Genomic DNA, 21,899 nt, shown 5'->3' on the forward strand with positions numbered 1-21,899 from the left:
AGTTCACCTCCATGAAGGAAGTTCACCTGACTCAGCTCCCAGTAAAAATTTAGCAACTGGCAATATAGCCTGTGAGCAGAAGCTGTTGCCGAGTTGGGAAGTCCACAGAAAGCTTAACACATTGCGTCCACAACACATTCTCCAAAGGCAAAACAAGTTTTTGTCATTTCAGCTTTACCAGGGAATATCAAATTGCCCAAATCCAGTTAAGAGTATAGCAAGACATATTAGCCTTAGTGTGACATACCTGGCAAGCTACTCCCAAAGACTTATTCACTCAAGTGCTTAAACTTGGTTCTTTAAGTTTTTAAGAAGGTTTTGCCTAAACAAAAACCACAACTTACACCCCTCCTATTGTACAGCATTCCAAATACATGTATGCTCTGTATTAGATAATCCACCACTTCAGTTTTCCTTTTAAACACTAACCAAAGCTTCTGTCCCTGAACACAGGACAAAAAAGGACTGCTGGGTCCACATCTATTTCTACTATGGCTTCTTCTTCCTTGGAATGAGATGACACTATAAATATATCCTAATCTCTCTCTACTCTGATGGTTTCAGTTTATGTTTAATTTGAGGCACAGACAGCAGAAGTTTAATGGTTTAGAACTACACTGCCACAGATAATTTACAAACCACTACACCATAACAGATAATTCCATTTTCACTTGTGAAACCTACAGCAAGAATAGCAGGTGGTGTTATAGCTCCAAGATTAGTGGTAAAGTTAAGTGACACTTGCACAGCACGGGTCCTGCCTGAACTCAACTCTAGCAAATACCATTAGTCCCCCACTTTCATAAACCCCATTTAAAAAGAAGTTACAAAACCACTTACAAGTTCCAAAATTACAGTGAGGAAAACAGCTATTCTACAATGTACTGGCTCAGAGCCAAACTGGACATCTGAAAAATAATTGATGCTTGTTGCCATCACATAAATAGGAGACTTTTTATGGGAATAAGAGCAGAGACCTTTTATTGGCCAGTTTTTATTAACTATTGCACATGGCCAAGAGTATGAGATCTGGGATTTTATTCACCAATTCTTCCTCCTAGTCACAACCTACTGTAAACTTACCTGATGGCAGCAAGTCTAAAAAGCAGGCAAGTGTGTTTCATGCTTATTTTAAGAGAAGTCTTCTCATGCCTTCAGCATCAAATGAGTTAATAAGGCCCACACTGAGACCTTCCTTTTTTTTTTTTGGTGTGCTGGCTCAAGCGTTTTAATCTATCAAACACCTTAAATCAGTCCACATTCATTCCAATTAAACTTTGAAAAATGAGACTACTGATTTATAATTGCCAGCCTTTGAGGGACATTTAAGGAAAGCTAAATGAATTAGAGTCCTTGCAGGATATCCAGATTTAAGGGCCTTAATTTGATTTTCACTATGTTGGGCACAGAAAGCAAGCCAAGTCCTGTCCCAGTGATGGGCAGATTCACGCCTGTCAAACTTTGGATTAAGTCAGCAAAAGCACTTAGAATGACCACTGAAATTAATGTTAAAAGAGAAGCACATACTATAAACTCTCTTCTCAGACACAGATGCTTTCCCAGAACTGAAAAGGCCAATGTGGACAAGGAGAAGGTTTTAATTCGGTGGTTAAACCTCATAATTTCAACTCCACTGAATGAACTAAAATAAGAAGGCGTGTAACACTGTGGTCCCATGTTACACACAAGCAAATATACACAAAAGAAAAGCTATGACCTCAAAATAGCCTCTATTTCTTACAATCTCTGGAAAAGGGATTTCAGATGTTTAAGTCAAGAAGCCACCAAGGACTTACACAGTGTTAAGCACCAGGTCACGGTGAGTTTGTTTTTGGCTGGCTTTCTGCTAACAAGTGCAGCTGGGCACAGCACTGAGGTTTCATCCTTGAGCTTCCTGTTTTTCCTGGAGCAAGGGCCCCTCGGGAAGCAGCAACTTCCTCCTCTGTGTTTGTACAGCACAGACAACGAGCAGTCTTCGCTGGGTCTCCTGGTGCCAGTTCTAAGTGTTTGCAAAAATCTACAAGCTCAGCAGAGCCTCCCAGTGCCACAGAGACAGGCTAGAAAAAACGCACAAGGAGTCACATCCTCTTTGACCAACTGTCTTTGTAATTCTAGAAAAGGCACAAGGAAAGAACAGCAAAAGTTATTTCCTGCAGAAATGATGCCAGGAACGCTACTCCAACAAGCTGCTGAACAGAGCTCACAAGATGCAAACAGAGCATCTGGATTCACACTTTTGGAAGCTCACAGGTCACATTGTGGTCCAGTCACACACCTTTCAAGGTTCTGATCCACACTTCTCACGCATTCGTGACAACATACACACAGATTCAAACAGATGAGACTATTACCAGAGGGAGCATCGTTTTCCCAGACCATAGAAAGCCACTGCACCAACCAGGACAGGGGAAAAAGTATCACCTGTCCACACAAGAAGGATAAATCAGGTAGTCTTTTCAGATAAACCTTTCATCTTATCCCATAGCTTCATCCATCCAACATCGGACACTTCCTAATTCTTGTTCTTCCACCAACTCCTGCTTTAACAAACTTGAGTGTCCACTTCATTATCAACAGCTGAACCTCCCCTAAAGGCACCAGGTGACATTAATTTCTCCTGTAGAATTCCATACCTCAATGACAACTGCACAGTAAGATCAGTTTCTCTCTAAGTCTTGTCTGTCTCTGTGTTTTCTTTCCATTATTGCTTTGGATACAGAACCTGTTACACAGGGCAACTACGGCAAGGAGGTCATTTACAGGTTTTAGAGACATTTTAGTCTTTAAATTTAATTGCAAATCTCATTTATTTTGACATAACACCTCGCTGCTACAAAGTCTTTGCACAAGTCAAAAGAGATGCAGGGTTTCTCTTGGTATGAAGACAAGAACACCTGAGCCTCCACAACGTACTTTCATTAGTGAAATGTGGCATCCAAGCCTCTCAGACACATGGACAGTCCATCTATAACACATTTATCAGCATGGAATATTTCTCTCTGATCAATACTTCCTCCGAATGGCAAGTGTTTCCTCATAACTGGGGAAGGCTCGAGAACAAAATCCTGGCTGAGTCGTCTAACACACGGAATTTCCCAGGATAGGAGGAAGGAATTGCCTGCCTGATGAAATATATGTTTCACATCTTCAATTTTTCCTCTCCCTCATTTAAATCCTACAGTTTGGAGGGATTATGCTTTGAAGTCTTAGTGATAGGGTCTGATAGCCAAGTGTCACGAGAGAAAGACATCTGAGGCAAGGAACAAAGCTGCCTAAACAATTAGATTAATTGCATTGGAGTCTAATACAGCAATGTAGGTGCTACTTAGCTCCTAGTTCTAGGCTGCCCCTTATTCTTTGCAAGACCTCTGTACTGCAGCAAGGAGAATCAGCTATTCTATGCTGATATCAATATGATAATCTCCAGCTTGCTCACACACTCGCTGTATCCTTGGGCTTATTATCACTGCAGTCAGAGCTCACGTCTCTCATTCAGTAGCTTAGAAATGCAAATAGATTTAAAATACCAGTTATTTAAGTGCAATGGATAGGAAAGAGATTACTATAGGTATAAATTCTCCTCAGCAGTCCTGGGATGTAATCAGGACTATATGACAACATAAGAGCACGACTGATTTCTGCTTCTGTCACCTTCTCTTGCTTACTCATTAGTTCATCCATGTGTGTATGCACAGAACACAAGTCTTGACAGGTGGAGTGATTAACACAAGGTAATGACATCCCTGGAGGATTCATGCTTATAATTCCCTGCAATTATCCCACAATAACTAATAACTCCTCTTATTTTTAGTATTTGACATGCTCACAATGTGGAGTAAGCGAAGACAGCTGGAGACACACATGCATCTGAGGCTGAAAGGCACAACGATGATACTGAACTGCTGAGCAGGCACTCAGTGCCACGAACCTGAGACACTTCAGGATTATTTCTTTGTCCCAGGATGCTTACCAGCCTAAAAAACAGTCCCTGTGCGTTAGCAGACATGAAAGAGGTCTTGTTTGTTAGACGTGAGAGACTTAATGTCACATTATTAGAAAGAAAAAGCCCACAGAACATAAAAATGAAGTGACAGCTGCCAAGAGAAACACGAGTGCACCCAGGGAATAGCACCTGTATGTTGCAGAACTTGATTTGTGATCCTAATCATTAAGCTCAGCATTCCCCTTCAGTAGGTAATGGTGTTACTTGACAGAAATACCATCAGGTAGTCAAGCTAACAATGTTTTAGGACAAATTATCTATATGATATATATGGTGGTGTCTAACTCCATTTGGTAACATTCAAATCCTGACAAGACAATTAGTAAGGCCTCTTTGTAAAGTGATGAATATAAAACTGGGGAGAATTAACTGATATAATCAGCTCTCTCACAAAGTGTTAGAGATGAAAGAACATGTGAACATTTAAAATTAACAAAGTTAAATCTGCAAAAGCATTTGTGCAACACAGTTAAAACTCCTTCATGAAAACACGGATTTTAAAAAGTCACAGGTCGTTGCATTTGGTTTCCCTGGAAAATAGGAATAAAAAAACCCCAGAAGTCAATATTTCATTATTAAAACTTGACCTTCCAGACTTTTTGAATCCAAAAAAATGGAGAGTGTGCATTCAATTAACTGTGCACACATATGGAAAGGCACTCAGCCATGCTAAGTTTCCCTTAGAGACTACCAACTGTTGTGGATGATCAATACATTTCTCCCCTCCAAAACTATCTGTTATTTTGCTGAAAAAGTATTTTCAAGCTTTAGTCATTTGTTTTCAATCTTTTTCAAAGTAAGACATTTTTTTTTCCTATTACTATTGCCAAGGATTTGGGGTTTTTTGCCACATTGCCCTAGGTGAAAATGAAAACAAAATATAATACATAAACTTAAAAAGAAAAAGGACTTGCAAACACCTTTGTGTAAAAAACCATGCAGTAAATTTCAGCTTGAAAGATCAATGTCTTGGAAAGTTATGAACAGATCAAAACAGGATTTCTAATAGAAACTCCTGCAGGTGCTGAACCTCACATTTATCTTCTAGAGAAATTATGAAAGTGGAACAAAGAGGCATTTGTCAAAATACTTGACTACACCAATATTCTGAATTTTGAAGTACAAGCCTATAAAGATAGTTTTCTTCTAGATATAACCCCCCTCCAATATGCTCAGAACTCACCATTTTATGAATGCAGGAGAAAAAAAATACATAACTTATGAGTGAAGTAAGCCAGGAGGGTTACAGGTGGTTAATCATCTGCTCTGAACACATTGTGATATATTATACAGGTACACTACCTCTGGGGCAATATCTGTATTAACTTACAAAGTACCCAAGTCCCTATGTAAGAACTTGCAGTATGTAGTAAATAAAACCTGTTAATAAAATCTTGCAATAAATAATCTTCCAAGGGGCATATTAGGAAGCAAAGTTACCAATGTTCCTTTAAACATTTAAGCTAAAAATTAGAAACAAGCACCCTATGTAATGCTTAGAATCTTTTTTATTTACTAAGAACTTATCATTACAGTAATGGCTTGCTGAAAGTGCAATTATTCTGCAGTCATCTTTAATAAAACCAGGTGAATTAGGAAAGAGTACTGTTCCTCCCCATAGTAAAGCCTGCTTGTATGACCCACAACAATGTGCAGCACATTGAAGTGTTTCAGGGTCCCCACAGGTTCCTGGAGTTCCATCCTCATTTCTTAAACAGTCACCTCTTACAGCATCAAAACAAACCACAGTGAATTTAGAAGCTTTGATAACCTCTCTCTGCTTTGTTGCATTAATGAGGTCGCCTAACTCCCCCTTCTCACCCTCCAAACCACCATCTCAGGCTGTCTGAGGTCTGGATACATCATCACTGGCATAACCCAAATAATAACTCCTCTATTATCCCCACAAAATTCCCTCCAGAAAGGAGTACTTGCCACAGACTCCACCAGCTCCAGGGAGGACCTGGATACTTACCAAAAGGGAAGCATCACCTGGCTTAATTTACCTTATGGGCAAAAAGAACTGCCCGAGACAGATTTTGGTATGTAAAACTATCCTACTGTTTTTTCCTGTCTGTGTTTTCCATGCATCTTCCCACTGGTTTTTATCTTTCTTACCCTTATCGAGCAAAAAGAAAGACTGCTAGCAGCAAGTCTGACAAGTCCTCATTTCCCTCAAAATAAGTGGCAAGGCCAGGCACTGAGCACTGTGGCAAGGACAGAAGTGACAGGCCTGCACAGAAGTCTTTTGAGATGTGACAGTCTGCATTTCAAGTAGGAATATAAAGGGGGGGTAAGAAATAACATCAGAGCAAGTCTTGGCAGCAGAGGGAACACATAAGCAGGGACAGAGAGGATCTGAAATGAGCTATATATCCCAATTGCTTTCAGGATGTTCCAAAGGCTGTATTCAGAGGACTTGCAGCCAAAATTAAGTTTCCTTAGCCTTAAAAGGAGATGTTATCCTGGTACATTATTACTAGAGCCAAAGGTAGATGCAGATAAGATGGGAAAGGTTTCCAAGGTGCAAGTCACAGAATCAAGGTTCAAAGAGACCTTCATCCAGTTTAACCACCAACAGGCACCACCATAATCACCCCTAAACAATATTCCCAAGGGCCACATCCAGATGCCTCTTGGACACTTCCAGAGACTGTGACTCCATCACCTCTCTGGGTAACTTATTCCAATGCCTGAACACTCTTTCAGCGCAGAAAATTTTTCCTAATATCAACTTAAGGCCATTTCCTCTCATCCTTTCACTTGAGATGTGGCAGAAGAGCCCGACTCCCACCTGGCTACAACCTCCTGTCAGGGAGTTGTAGAGAGCAATGAGGTCCCCCCAAGCCTCCTCCTCTCCAGGCTGAACACCCCCAGCTCCTCCTCATCAGACTTGTGCTCCAGCCCCTTCCCCAGCTCTACTGCCCTTCTTTGGACTTTCCACCACCCTTGTTGTTTTTGACCATGAATATCTGCATTGGTGCATTGACAATGTAACAACTTGCTTTGGAATCGCTCCATAACCAGACCCTTAATCCATTCTGGACAAGGCTTCTTATACCCATCACCTTTACCTGGTTTCAAGTTTGACCTTAAAACAGTCATGCTGTTGGGTCTTATGTTCTTCACATCTTTTTTAGAAACCGTGGCCTCCAGGAGAGCTTGTCCTTCTGCTGTTTTCATGATCATTTTTCTAGGTTTCTGGGATATTTCTGGTATTATAGTTTACATATTGCATGACATTATGAAAGATAAGTCCCAAACCATGAAAGACTGTCTATGTGATTATAAAACCCTCTCATATTTCTTGAGACACTCGTTTTAGAACAAATGAGGAAAAAACCGAAGAATATTCATTCTTTTACGTCACCACATTAGTCATGGCATTTGACACACTAAAGGAAAAAACTTGACAACAATTTCACTCCTTCCCCATCTTTCCATTTTCCCAGAAAAAAAAAAACAACCCACTAAAAATCAAATCTAAAAACCTTGTTTCAAGAACTCGACGTAAATTTACACCAAGGAATCACTATCTCCCCGCATGCTCCACCAGCGTGAGACAAAAAGGCAAGTGATTAAAAATTGAAGCTGTCACACGTAAAGAGATTAATTTTCCTTCCTACCCATGTGTCCTCTGCCTGAGATTTCCCCAAACACGCCTCGAGTTTTTCTTTGCAGAGATAATGGCAGGCTAACACATCACTTCAATAGAAATGCCCTGGGAGAGAGAGTAGCAGACACCACCTCACCCACTGAAGCACAAAACAAGTTACCTCTCGTTTGTTTCTCCTGGCAACTTTGAGAAATTCCATGAGGATCTGCAATTGGGCAGCATGGGATTCCTGCAACACAACGTGGTAAGAGAAAAAAACACTCATTTTATACACGGCAATCCACACTTAGCACTGAAACAGCTCCCATTTAGAGGTTAAAAAGAGAAAAATAGCTTAAGGCAGTTTAAGAAAATGGTAGTTTTACTTTGCCTCACAAGTTTTAAGGTTTGTTCGCCTCTCCACAATCTTTTACTTGAAGGCAGAAGTCGTAACAGTTCTTATTTGTGCATCACTAATGACTTACTAATAAGTCAAAATGCTTTTCTTTTTCTTTGGCTTCTGCACCTGAAATTGATTTTGGAATACAGGTTCCTCACAGACTCATCTGCTACCCTGGAAGATCATTAGCATCTACTTCATGATTAACATACTAAAGCATGAAGTATTTATATATATAAAAAAAACAAAAAACCATCTGCTTCAAAACTAACATTTGTGTTTATGTAGAGATCACTGCTGAAGATTTCTCCAGAGGGGAAGACAACAATGAAACCACTGATAAAGCTAAAACATCCCTTTGCAGTCTTTCCATAACAGGTAATTTACCTCACCCATCAGTTTAATATTTTCACCCAAGTGGACCAAAAACTGGACATGGAAAGATAAGAGAAGCACAAAAGGAAAAAACCCAAACCCTATATTCCAGCATTAATATAGCCCTAATTCTATCCCAGCATTCCGAGACTTATTTTCACAACCTACCAAAATATTTATTAATTAAAGGACTGTGAAAATAACACTCAAAAAGGATCAAGGCATAGGAGCACACAGAATCCATTAAAGGCAGTGATGACAGGACAAGTGAAGAGATTAGGATGTCAGACTACTACTATTCTGGCACTATTTTCTTCCTCCCCATCCCTGTGACAACAGTGAGTGAAGAAAGCAAAACTAGCAAGGAAAAATGTTTTTAAATTGCTCTGTAAGTCAGTTTTGGGGAGTTTTTTTTAGCTTTGTATCCTTAAAAGATATTTGTGCTCAGAAGCACCCATACACTCAGTCCTGTGCCTTCTTTGCTTTGGATTTGTCACAAATGACAAAAAGGTTTGAAGGGGAAAAAAAAAAGAGGTTTTACTCTTTTTTCCCCACCATACCTTCAGGGAACCACAACAAAAAAATAATGTAAAAGTCCCCATGCAATAAGGTAATATAAGAGTTTTGCTAGTAGTCAGTAAACATTTTGGGTTCCTTTCCTTCCATCAGAACCACAAGCTGCGTAAATATTGATTCTGAAAGCGTAAATAAATTAAACTATTCCAAATACAACTCTCCCTTACCTTTTTTAAAGCACCATCAAAATCTAAGCTCCTACTCAAACTCCACTGGGCCATATTCTGTAATAATTCAGTTTAATTTAGAAGGTCTGGCTCTTATAACTGGAAAATGGTCACTTGAAACCAAAAGCCAAATATATGAGAACTGCCCAAACCAACCACATTTCAGTCAAATCACAGGAACAGCTTGCTTCATATTGTATAAATCTTCAAACCAGCCTCATGAACAAAACACTTAAACTTTTCTTTCAAGCATTAAACACTAAAAAAAGTCTTCAGGAAAGGCTGTCATTCAGATTCTATCAGTTCCAGAAAGAACCTAAAGCTCTTATCTTTTTCACGTGCTCATTGAGTTTATTCTTTAATCTATATTCTGGATTTCTTCATGCTTATTGCTAAGGAAGATCTGACATTTACATGTGCAAAACTCCTCAATTAGTAAATCTCTTCACGTGCATTTCTCTGTTCTGTGGGCCACTTTCTCTTATCCTTTCCCATCTTCCCTGCTTGTTTATATAACCCTGCCAGCAACATTATAAGCAAGTTTTGGGCATCACAGCTCAAAAGTTCATTCACTACAAAGGTCAGCAAAATGGCCAACTTTTAAACACCAAAACACACGAGAAAACGCTGAGCAATTAATTCAGCAGTAGGATCTTACTTCAAGATATGAAAACAAAAAATTTCCAAATAGACAAAGTGTTCATTTAAATAAGAGAAACTTCTTACTGCTTCCAACTGCTTCTTCTTTTGCACCAGCAGCTCCAGCATCAGGTTGACATTGGCCAAGTCAAGATTGTCTTGATCTGTTCCCAACAAATCTTGAATTATCTGCCACCTGTGGCCATTCTAGATAGAGAACAAGAGATGTTGGAGAGGGTGAGGCCAAGCCATACAGGGCTGTACCCAGCAAGAGATATTAAAAGCAACACTGCAATATTTCATTCCTCTGCAAAACAGTTTTCAGGTATCCCAATTCCCTCATGTACAGGATATAGCTCCTCTGTCCTACTGTGCAACTGCTTATCTTATTTGGAATATATTTGTGCTTTATGAAAGCACAGCTACTGCTGCTGGGAAAAGATTATTTCACAGCCACAGTTTTATCTGATTTGTGCCCCAGTTTCCGAGGACAGGTTTCTATAGGGAGAAAGAAAAAAATGCCACGTTTATCCAAGCTTAGTTGGATTACATCTGAAATACTGTTAGGTGGCAACACCTTTCAATTTTTAATTTTTTTTTTTTAACCTAAGTAATAGGTAAAATCCTCATGCTTAATCCAAATCAGAGAAGGTAGTATCAGCTTACTTTCTCTACTCTCACGTCCCACACTGCTACTCTTAAAAGAGTATTTTCATGGGAAAGGTGAAAGCTGGGAAGAAGACAGAGCTCATCAGGGTGATCTTCTCATTTAAACTGTTAGAGCTGAGGAGGACTTCTCAGAGAGCCAAAATACTACCATGCAGCCCATTCTTCCCTACAGGCTGTTTTCTCCTTGACAATAAAGTAGTGAAATGCTTTTCCTGTTGCACAGGAAAACCTGAATAATAATAAGTTAATGCTAATACAGCCTTTCATCAAAAAGCCTCAGGACCCAACAGGTGTAACTTTAGGTCTTTAGACCTTCCAAGAAACAAAGCTGAACTAAAAAATCCTGACCTATAAAAGCTGTGACACTAAATCAAGATATTTAATTTTGCAAAAAGTAGAAATGCCATCTAGCCTAAATCAGCTATTTTCTCAGAGGCTGTAGCCTATTTTTATTGACTAGATTTAGAAAAACAAAATATGTAAAAAGTTGTATGTATGTTCTATATGGACATTATGTAACTTTCAACAGAACATGTGGAAGCTGCTCAGGCAAAAAACTCAATTTCAGTCTAGAACAACTGACAAAAAACCATGATTTTTATGTGAGTGAACAAGATTTGAGACAAATTTTAACACGCTAAATGCACCTGTTAATTGTACCACTGCTAAACTACTCAGAAGGCTTCAAAAATGCCTTAACATGATTTCTTCATGAGACCACAACCAAGTAAAGGTTTATTTGCTGCAGTGTGTCTTGGATGCCTTTTCTTAATACCAAAAGTAACACAAGGGGAGAACAGGCACTTTAAGGAGCTGGTACAACACCAGTATTCCTCTTTTTAGAGATGTCTGTACTTTCTATTTGCAGTCAAGAGGTGGAAGCTAAATTACACACTGCATTGGGCATGAAGTCATAGTAGCTGTCCACTTATTGGTATTTATCTAAAACATGTGCATCTACAGGCTTAGTTCTTAAAGGAACACTGTGAAAAAGAGTAAAACCAATTTCCAAGAAGCTACTGTACATTCCTTCAGGTCAATTGTGTGCACTTCAACATATCTGGCTTATGCATATTTTATATAAAATAAGGTATATGCATATTTTATAATGAATATTAAAACTTACTGTGAGTAATCCAATGAATCCTTAAAGCACATAACCACTGAAAGCACTGGTTTCTGCAACCCAGTCCCTAAATTAATACCCCTTCAGAGGTTTTTAAAAACGTGATTTTTCATATTACTCTGCAATCTTATTTCTGAATCACAGAAGGCAAGGATGCCAGACATAGCAAGACAAATACACAAGTTTCCTGGCTAAGGTCTTTTATTCTTTTTGATCCTAATGTACAAAAGCACCCACTGGTGCTATACATGGATCCTCATGAACTGAGGACACAGATCACGCCTTGATTCTGTGACATGAAGCAAGTCTAGAAGATATCCAGGCAGTTTTATCCGGGATCTGAGCCACAGCATCAGGCTCCAAATGCATCTTTCTCCCTCTTGTGGTCGGTATTAGCCTTCCTCCAGCCTCCCCGTGGAACACAGCTTCTCACATGTGATCAGACAAGCCCGTGGCACTTCTAATCACTCATTACTCTCATTGCAGCTCTAGTTTTCAATGCTGAATGGAAATGACTGCCTTTAAACAAGTGTGCTTCCAGGGGTAGTTTCCCAGGTTATGTGCAATACATCATATGACTCCTGGCTATGCTAACACAGCTTCCCTCCACACACACTGCTGCGGGGGAAGAACAGGAGTTGTTAACAAGGTTGAAGGGATCTACTGCCACTGATATTGATATTATTCCCCCCTAAAGCAACTCAGAGCATCAGCTCAACAGTGCAATCTCTTTTAATTTAAGCCATGGAACGACAATTGCTGCACAAAACCATTAAGTAAATATAAAGTAAAAAAGTTGGAACATACGGTGCTACTCACTGAATGGTCCAGTTTGAGTCTTTTCTCCTCAGATCTTTGCTTCTGTTTAAGAATAAGTTCATTGACTAAAAAACACAAATAAGACGTCAAAGAGATGGACTTACATTTCAGAAAACAAATATGAAAGATTCTACCTCAATGTTTTCAGTTATTAAGCCCTCACTCAGATGTTTATCAGTAATTAAAACAGTAGATGCCTCCGCTTTTTTCTGACCAATATATTCCTTAATGGTTTTTTGTAATGTATATAAAGATTTTTTTTTAAAAAAAATCATTAACAAATACAAAGCCTACACGCTCCCCAAATTGCTCCAGTTCCTTTTTCTAAGCACCTGTGGTTCTTTTCAACTCCAAGGCAGAAATATATCACAGAAGAGTACAAGAGAGAAAAACAATAACTCATTTATTACAGGTCAAAACCAAGCACAGCTGAATAGAACAACTTTTTCCTTGAATTACCACGTGCCTTTTGAAAGACTTTTTGCCTACAGTTTAATTTTACACCAGTCTAGTGAACTGTGCAAAGACAAAGATAACTTCAAGTCCTCTGCATGCACCTATACAAGCTCTTCCCTCTCCCACACAGACCTCAAACCCCTGAGGCACAGGGGTATGGAAACACTCTTTGGGCCAACATGTACTCCAAGACCTGCTTCAGCACCATCTCCAGCACCACATGACTGGGCCTAAATCAGGATGCCCATTTCTGAAGCATTCCTTGGCTCCTGGGGCTTTGCATCCATTTCCTATTAAATGGGTGTCTCGGCACACGAAATCAAGATTTGCTTTAATGTGGCATTTCACACTGCAGCGTGTTTCCTTTGATCTTGCCTCCACAAAACTGAGCTTTAAACTCTATTTCCACTTAGAAACATTTCCTCCCTCTGTAGGAAGCAATCAGGATTGCATATAGGTATGTGTATGTATGAATATCTTCTCTGTATCTAATTTATACATACACCAATCACATGGTCCTCACTACAGCAGCCAAAACAGCCCAATATCTAATTCAGCCTCCACCCTTTCAGTGTCCATGCTTTGTTAACAGGGCATGTCCTTGATTATTAGGCAAACAAGAGTGCAAGAAACAAAAGTAAAGAAATATTTACATCTCTAGCCATCAGAAAAACATCTTTGTTTTGCTTTTCTTAGCATGAAAACAGCAAATTAGGCTCACTGCTGTAACTCAGCACACAGAACTGCTGCGGGCAGTGCACTATTAACAATTTAGAGCATTAATCTTTTTTTTTTCCAGAAAAATGTCAACTAACCAAAGGGTTGATGTTTAGGTTTTGTTTTCAACATCCAGAAACCAGTAACTTACAGGACAAATTTATTACAAGCACCTTAGCAACTAAGATGTTTCTCATGCAAGCTTAGAGCTCACCTAAGAAGTTGGGATAAAGATGATCTATGTTGTCCACCACATAGTTGCATTTGGGACACCTGTTGTTGTCCTCCAAGCTCTGGTGAATACATTTATAGCTGTTTACAAACACAAATAACAAGAAACAAGAGTGAGCAAACATGAAAGAAAAACACAAGCACAAGGTAAATAACATCATCCTTAGAAAATGTGTACTGTTTGTGTTGCCAGCTCAGCTGTGCTGCCAAGAACCTACAGAGTCAAAATATTAACTCAGAGTGTGCTACAGCAGAAAGACACCAAAGTTTCCTGGCAAATATTACAAAAGGTAGTCAAGTACTTCACTTATTTCCCTGAGGATTGTGGCAACATGGATACTTCAGCCACAATTCCATCTCAAATTCACGCCCCTCTTCCACAGGCAGCGGTAACAAACAGACTCATTATTCACAAACAACTCTTCCAGATTAGCCAAATACTTAGAAAGCAACATTAAAAGCATTTTAGGTAATTGAGCAAAGGAAACATCTTCACCAGCTGGCTGCTTTTCTCACTAACAGTGACTTCAGAGGTCCTCTCTGTTGAGCTATCTGAGAAATACAGGAATGACAAGATGCACTTCAGCATCAGGTTTAAAAACCTGCTAGATGTCAACGGCTGATAAGAGACACCAGGTGACAACCTTGCTCCATTCCTTCTAAATAAAGATATTTGAATGTTTCTCATCTCGGACCCCCAAAAAGTCACAGACTACAGGGATAAAGTATTACCACAGAGGTCACAAAACCAGCTGTTATCTTACCTGTTGCAGGTTAAAACTTTTCTGAAAGTTACCCGAGCCTGCTGCTTGAGGAAGTGCTTTATCCTACTGTAATTTTACTTCTTAAGGTTTATTTCTAGTTAGACACCATAAAAGTGTAACACAGATGGGACATTAAAATATCATAGTTCAACACTGATGCCAATCCCTAGTGGAGAGGAGGAGCAGCAGGTAGTTCCACACCTGCCCCTGGAGGGTTCTTGCACTTCTCCCTGAAACATTTGCTCCTCATGGCAGCCAGAGATAACACACTGAAAAATGAGTGGAGCTGGGCCAATTCAATACAACAGGAAAGCATGAAGCATATCCCCTCTTAGAAAGTTTAAAATAATTACAATATACAATGTACAAGCCACTTCAAACTGTGTATGGTCTTGCACAAAGGCAAGGAGGACCTGCCAACATCATTCCCAACGCTATACAGAGGTGAGACCAAGGGAGGTAAGCTGACAAACTGTTCTGACTTTGGGTACTGGATGCCACCAACAGTTTATGACCATTTCATTTCTTGACAGAGTAAATATGATGGCACAACATATTTGGGTTTGAACACTTAAGACTTTTTCTAATCTAATAGGTACCTATCTTTTAAAATTTCATTTCAACCCTTCTTCACTGCAGAGAGAAGACAGAAAAAGACACTCAGAAGGAAAGAGGTTCACAGCAATATCCATCTGCACATGCTGTAAGAGATGGACACTTTCTGCAATACACAGAAACCAAATCTTACCAGAAGCTGTGTCCGCATTTTGTCATGTAGGCTTCTTCAATCATATCAAAACAGATGGGGCTGAAAATAAAACAAAACAAAAAATCACAAAGATGTCTTTTTGTGTTAAAAAAGGAAGGAAAGTGTTATTATTTCAAAGCAGCCTCTTAATTATGCTTAGGTAATACTTTCCATATGTAAAATGAAAGGACATCCGAGTGCAACAGCAACCAGGCAGTATAAAGATCAAAAGGGCAATCAGCAGTTCTTTGAACTCTGAATGATACTGTAGTTTGCTACAATTAGAAACCAGGTAAATGTTCACTCCTCAAGCTTTTAAGAGTTGCAAACTTCCCAAATAGAACCAGAGTACCTCCAACAAGCAAGGCTGAAGAAGAACATTCTAACCATCTGTACTATGTCTCAAATAAACCTAAAAACCCCTGACTGCTTGTGAACAGACACAATTTATTTATAAATGACACCCAAATTAGCTCCTCCTTCCTTTTTTCAGCCGATGGCTATCTATAATTTAAAAAAGTGATGCAAAGAGACAGAGCAGATCAGAAATAGCAGTGATGTCAGGAGAACAGGACTAATGAGCGGGCAGAGAAGGTGCAGACGAGGAGGTGCCCCTGCAGAGCACTGCCAGGGCTGAGGCTGCAGGATGAAACCAACGGGCAAGCAGGTGATACAGGGTCAGAGGAGAAGATGGGAAAGGCAGAATGACTCAGCCATCAAAGCACAGCCCTTCTCCGGGAGGGATCACCCAGAACCAAGCAGGGAGCTGAAGAGAAGGATGTGCAAGCAAGCAGTGCTCCACAGGAACCCGAGCACGACACAAGAGACAGGAATTCAGGAGATGGGGAGTGGGAGAAAACTGGCTTATTAAATGGCTGTGACACGGTTGAAAGGAAAACGAAACAAATGAAAGCAGAGGAGCGCTGCATCCTAATTCCAGTGACTCCCACGGCTGCTCTCCCTGATGGCTGGAAAGATGCTGCCACAGACATCCTCCTCTCCAGGTCTTGGCCAGCCATCCAGCGAGATGCCATGGACAGCAACGCATCCAACACACTGATCAGCTGTCTCACAAGCTTTACCTCGCTTTCAAGCCATTATAGAGACACAAATAATCTCCTCTCACTCCCACAGGTCCACACCAATCCCGGTTCAGAGAGGTTTTCACCAGCATTTCCTCCTCCCACGTTCTGCCAACGAGGCAGTTCCCACCGAACGAGCTGTTAATAAACTGTTAACAACTCGGGCAAAGCACGAATCTTTTTGCATCCAAAATAAAGAGCCCAGATCAGGCTGAAATAAGCAATGCTTGTTTCTCAGGCACTCAGTTTCCCCACTTGTTACCCTATTAGGAAACAAATGTTACAAAAATAGGAGGGAGGACACATCCCTTAAATACTTATTAAGCCCATAGAGGGGAAGCTGTGACCGCCACCAATGCAACCCCCTCTGAATCACCAAGTTGGAAAACACGGGTGCCCTGAAGGGTTTGTCCAGATAGTCCATCAAATCACCTGTTGGGTAAAGGCAAACGAATCAAACCAGAATACTACTCTCTATACCAAAAAACCAGTTAACACACACCTGTCCCTCTTCCACCTTGACAGAACCTTTTCTGCACATCACTTGTCTGGTCGGGAGTTCGTGTCACTGTTTCCAAGTTAGAAGTTATTTAGTTTCAAGGCACTGTTTAATCAGCATAAATTATGACCAAACTTAGCCAACAAGGGTGGATTAATAGAAGGAGAATTAGGCATCTTTGTATTCTATTAGCTGGCCTTTAAAAGAGAAAGTCAAAGACTTATGGTTATATGAATGTCTGAGGGTGGTTTCTCCCCACTGGTGATGAACTGCTTAACTTCTTCACCTTCTTCTAGTCATGCTGTATAACTTATGTGTACATTATGTGTCATGCTAGAAAGTGCTACTCCCCATAGGGCCAGATGTGTTCCTTCCAGCACACTCCTAATGTCCTGCAGTAATTAACAAGGCTCTAATGCTCCTTTGTCTGCAGCAGAACATCATACATTGGAGGTAAATAGGAAGATTACCTCCTAACAGGACAGTCACCCAAGATCACTGTTCCCAAACTTATTCTTCATACCAGCTTGATTGGAGAAGTGACAGAGCCAAAACAGCTGAGGAAAAGCAATCAGAGCCAGCAAATGTAGCTATTCAGTACCAGGGTCATCCTTAACGGAGCCTGAAGTTTCCATTAAGAACTGTTTCCCCCGAAATGCTCACTGATTTACAAGTAAAAACAAGATTGATGTCTTTTAATACTTACTGAAGCCAAGCTGGCAGCAACACATGAAAGTTGTTATGCACCAGTTGTTTGAAGTTAATCTAACACAGGGGGAAAGTTAAGAAAGCAGTGGAGTGATGGGAACTGGAGACAGACTAAGGTTTGTGGTATAGACTGAAACAGGGAAGCAGAAGTATGGTGAAATCAAGGCTTCTCTGCATGAGATTTTCTTATTCTCTACCTGTCTTAAGCAGCAGAGCCAGGTTAAAAGGATGCGGGTGATTTCAGCAAGTCAAAAATGCCCCTGACCTCTAGGAAATAGGGCATCAGTATCCCATAAATAGGTTTCTATCCAGCACTGCAAAGGCTGAGCATTCTTTCTCTGCAGGGTAGACACCTCTTAAACGTTTTAAAAATCATTTCAACCAAGTTTGTGGCTGTAAGTTCTGCCAGCCGTTTTCCAGGCACCTCTCAAGAGTGCTACTGTCACACTGCTGCTACTGGAACACCTGGCTGAAGTGGTCACTGTACAGTTTTAACACATTTCAACAGCAAATAAGAGCCATTACAGTGTCTCCCTCCTGTTCAGCTCCCCTCTGCTCTCAGCAGAGAGCAGGACTTGCTGCTGGCTCTGTCCTTCCTGTGGAAGGTGTCCAGTTAGAGATCATGGCTGGAATCTTCGTTAGATTAGTTAGAGATCACTGCCATTAGTATCTACTCAGTATGAAGCTCCAATTTAAACAACAGAGAGTAAGTCCATCCTTGTTGTGCTTTCAGTCTGTGACCTTCAGGGTCAGCTTGCAGTATATTCCTTACTAAGAGGGTTTGTCGGATCACAAACGTGGGAACAACCACACTCAGCCCATGCCTGGATTAACAGGTAACCAACCACCTGAGGAATGAACTGGTTTTAAAAATCCATGGACCTGCAAGCTGTGAGCCTTTCTCACAGCTGTGTTGGGTGCACCTCTCCAGGTCAGAAGGGAACACCCCCTCTTCCATATGTTCTTATTTGTGCCAGGGTCAGCGACAAGCACCGGGATGAAGCAGCCACCAAAGAGACAGGTAAGATCCACTCCATCCAGGGAGCAAAGCAGATTGTAACTGGTTTTAAACTCAACCACTGATTGGGAGGGGTAATATAAGGCCTGGGAAAAGTAAGCAGTTACATCACTGGACAGGAGGAAATCCTCTGATTAGAGGATTCCCCTTCAGATACTCTGTGGGCAAGAGGAAAGACACCTGGCTGCACCAACAGCACAAAATACCTTTAAACTCAACATCCTGCACAAAGAGAAACAAAGTTCTCCCTTTTTTAACAAAGTAGTGCTGTAAGTCAGACCTATTTGCTCTCCTGACTGGAGTTACACATTTCCAGGCAGAAGCTGATACACACCACAAAGAGGACACACTTGCAAGCTCCTGAGCATACACTTGCTAAACATTTCACAACCCAGAGTGGCAACACATGCCAGCGTTTCCCTTAAGGCCCTGGCCTCCTGTTGTCAAGACAGCACTTTCAGGAGACAGGCAGGGAAGTCCCACCCATTAACACTATTTAGGGAATTTTCACTTGCACCTCGATGTTCAAAACTCACCCAAACTTCTTTACTCTTTCCCACCTTCCATCTGGTACAGGCAGAATCTACAACTGAGTTTAGAGCTGTAGCTCACAGCAACTCACAGCTCATGTACAGAAAAAATCATCAAGTGTTCCCTACAGCTGGCAGCATCTTGAACGTGCCCTCACAGGGGAAAAAAGGGTCATATGGAAAATTTCTGCTTCTCACACTGAAATATCTAATGCTTGTTTAAAATCAATTATTTAAACCTACACACACACACACACCTGCCTTCTTGGACATTGCTCAAAACTCCAGAGTTGCCCAGTTCAGTTTGCTTCTGCATAACTGTATTGCTAACTCAAATTTAAAAAAGAGGAATACTATAATTTGAAGCTGGAACAACAATAAGCAGAAACAAGCCCTTCAGCCCACAGAAAATACACAGCAGTGAAAACCCCAAGTTAACTATAATTATTGCCTGCTCTTAAAGCTTCTGACATGCACTTCAATGTGCCCAACGTGGCTCTTGCAAATACCAAGAAAAGACATTTTGGCCTGATTATACTGAGTTGATTTCTGTCCTCTCACTTGTTCAGGCAGCAGCACCCCTCAGTGAGGAGAAAACAGCTTATTACAGGTTCTCCTTGAAGAATACACAGCACTTACCTGCAGAAAAAGACAAGAACCAAGAAACTCAGCTTTTTGAACCATCTTAGAATACTTTAACTGGTCTACAAACTGCTTATGGGGGCAACTTCCTTCCCAACACCCTCATTTTCACAACAGACAACAAAATGGGAAATAAGAGCTGACTAGAAAGGACAGGGAGCCACAGTGGCAGAGCACTAGTGCCAGAGTGTGAGTGTAGAGGGAACAGAGGGGAATGGGCATTTGTAATGGTTTTTATCCTCCATGACCAGAAAACCTGTGAGCAACAGGTTAAATCCACCTAACGTGGCCTAGAGCCAGAGCAGGGCATCTGCTGATTACAGCTGTGCTCTCATCCCAATTCTGCTGCTGAGCAAACCACTAACTAAAGTAATAAGCAGTAATTTTTGACCATTTACTTATTACTAGTAAGAAGTACTTACTGTTTTTTTTCTGCCACTGACTTCTTAGCAGCTTCAGGTTCTCACTTCAACAGCAAAAGTATTTCCTATCAACTCTGCCAAACACTTTACAAAGCTGTAAAACCAAGCCTACAGATTTTTTGAGACAATACCTGCACTGTGGAGATGCCTCACATCCAACCCTCACCTGTAAGTCAGAGCTGTCAAAGTCATCTTTGAAGGTGTGGCCTATTTATCTTCCTTTTTAACTGTTCCTTTCCAATGTACGACTCTCCTGCAACTCAAACTTTTTCCCAGCCTCTTCCCTGTTTGCCTCTCTTGGACGTGAACACTCAACCCTACTTTCTGCTCTCACATTTTAAAACACCCAACCAGCTACAAAAATCAAACCTACTCCTTATGTCAGGAGGTTTGAAACCCACCAGCAAGGGGCTCTCTTTAAAACTGCAAATTACCAACAGCTGTCAAACCCCACATCACAGTGGGCCTTAATTTAACAATTACACTGAAAGGTGATTTCCAGCTACAAGCTGCAGCTTTGGTTGGAAGTTACAAGAAGAGCATCTGCAAAAACTTTATCCCATCATGGCAGAAATTCCCTGCTCATCTGTTTTTTGGTGCCTGCAGGACACAAACCTTACTGATGTTTCAAACCAGCCAACCTTTCCCAGCACCACAAGCAAACCAAGCCAGCCTTGCTGGAGCTATCAACCACCACGAGGTTCCTTGGATGCCCATCCAAAGGGACACTAAATCCTCTGCTGGCTCCTCTTCCAGAGGTCAGAGGGCTCCAGGTCCCTCCAAGGCCTCACTGCCCAGAAAAACATAGCAGTTGCTGCGATGTCAACATGTTGTGAGGAAGCAGGTTCTTTCCAATAACTTGGATGCACTCGAGGAGGAACCTGCCAGGAACAACCTGAATTTGTCTAAAAACAGACAGGGTGGAGGCAATGCTGCTACACAAGGTCAAAACCAGACAGAATCACAGGATCAGTGAAGTTGGGAAAGACCTCCAAGATCATCATGTCCAACCCATGACTGAACACCACCTTGTCAACCAGACCATGGCACTGAGTGCTACATCCAGTCTTTCCTTAAACACCTCCATGGACAGTGACTCCACTACCTCCCTGGGCAGCCCATTCCAATGTCTAATCACCCCTTCTGAGAAGAAATTCTTCCCAATGTCCAAGCTAAACCTCCCCTGGTGCAGCTTAAGCCTACGTCCTCTCATTCTGTCACTTTCTACCTGGGAAAAGAGCCCGACTCCCACCTGGCTACACCTCCTTTCCCGTGGTTGTAGAGAGTGAGAAGGTCCCACCTCAGCTTCCTTTTCTCCAGGCTAAGGCCTCCCAGCTGCTCCTCATCAGATTTGTGTTCCAGACCCTTCACCAGCTCCGTTGCCCTTCTGAACTTACTCCAGCACCTAACTGTCCTTCCTGAATGGAGGGGCCCAGAACTGGACACAGGACTGGGGGTGTGGCCTCGCCAGTGCCCAGCACAGAGGGCCAGTCACTTCCCCGGTCCTGCTGGCCACGCTATTCCCGGTACACAGAGGCACAAAAGAGAGAAAACCCCAAAGCCAGAACCCCCGGAGGGCAGCGGCCGCCCCGGCAGCTCCTGCCCCTCGGAGAGCCCCGGGGGGCCGCCGGCTGCTCCCTCCTCCCGCCGCTATCCCGCACAGCCCAGGCTTTCCCGCCGGCATGGCGGCGCCCCAGTCCGCCTCCCCCCCCC

General features: G+C 41.5%; 1 protein-coding gene across 2 annotated transcripts in view; it reads right to left on the reverse strand.

Moving 5' to 3' along the window:
* Window positions 1–16,474, reverse strand: part of COP1 (COP1, E3 ubiquitin ligase) — a 118,000-nt gene extending 101,526 nt beyond the window's left edge. Inside the window, exons 1-6 of one of the 2 annotated variants that reach the window (XM_027658493.1) lie at window positions 16,368–16,474; window positions 15,286–15,345; window positions 13,757–13,854; window positions 12,370–12,434; window positions 9,843–9,962; window positions 7,780–7,848 (exon numbers count right to left, since the gene is read on the reverse strand). In XM_027658493.1, coding sequence (XP_027514294.1) covers window positions 7,780–7,848; window positions 9,843–9,962; window positions 12,370–12,434; window positions 13,757–13,854; window positions 15,286–15,345; window positions 16,368–16,459 — 504 coding nt within the window. In that variant the 5' untranslated portion in view covers window positions 16,460–16,474. Of the gene's footprint in view, window positions 1–7,779; window positions 7,849–9,842; window positions 9,963–12,357; window positions 12,435–13,756; window positions 13,855–15,285; window positions 15,346–16,367 lie in introns of both variants that reach the window. The other variant, XM_027658492.1, reaches the window with a different exon arrangement.
* Window positions 16,475–21,899: the final 5,425 nt, after the last annotated feature.

This window comes from Corapipo altera, unplaced genomic scaffold, assembly GCF_003945725.1.
Source record: "Corapipo altera isolate COAL_440 unplaced genomic scaffold, ASM394572v1 79, whole genome shotgun sequence".
NCBI classification, from domain to species: Eukaryota; Metazoa; Chordata; class Aves; order Passeriformes; family Pipridae; genus Corapipo; species Corapipo altera.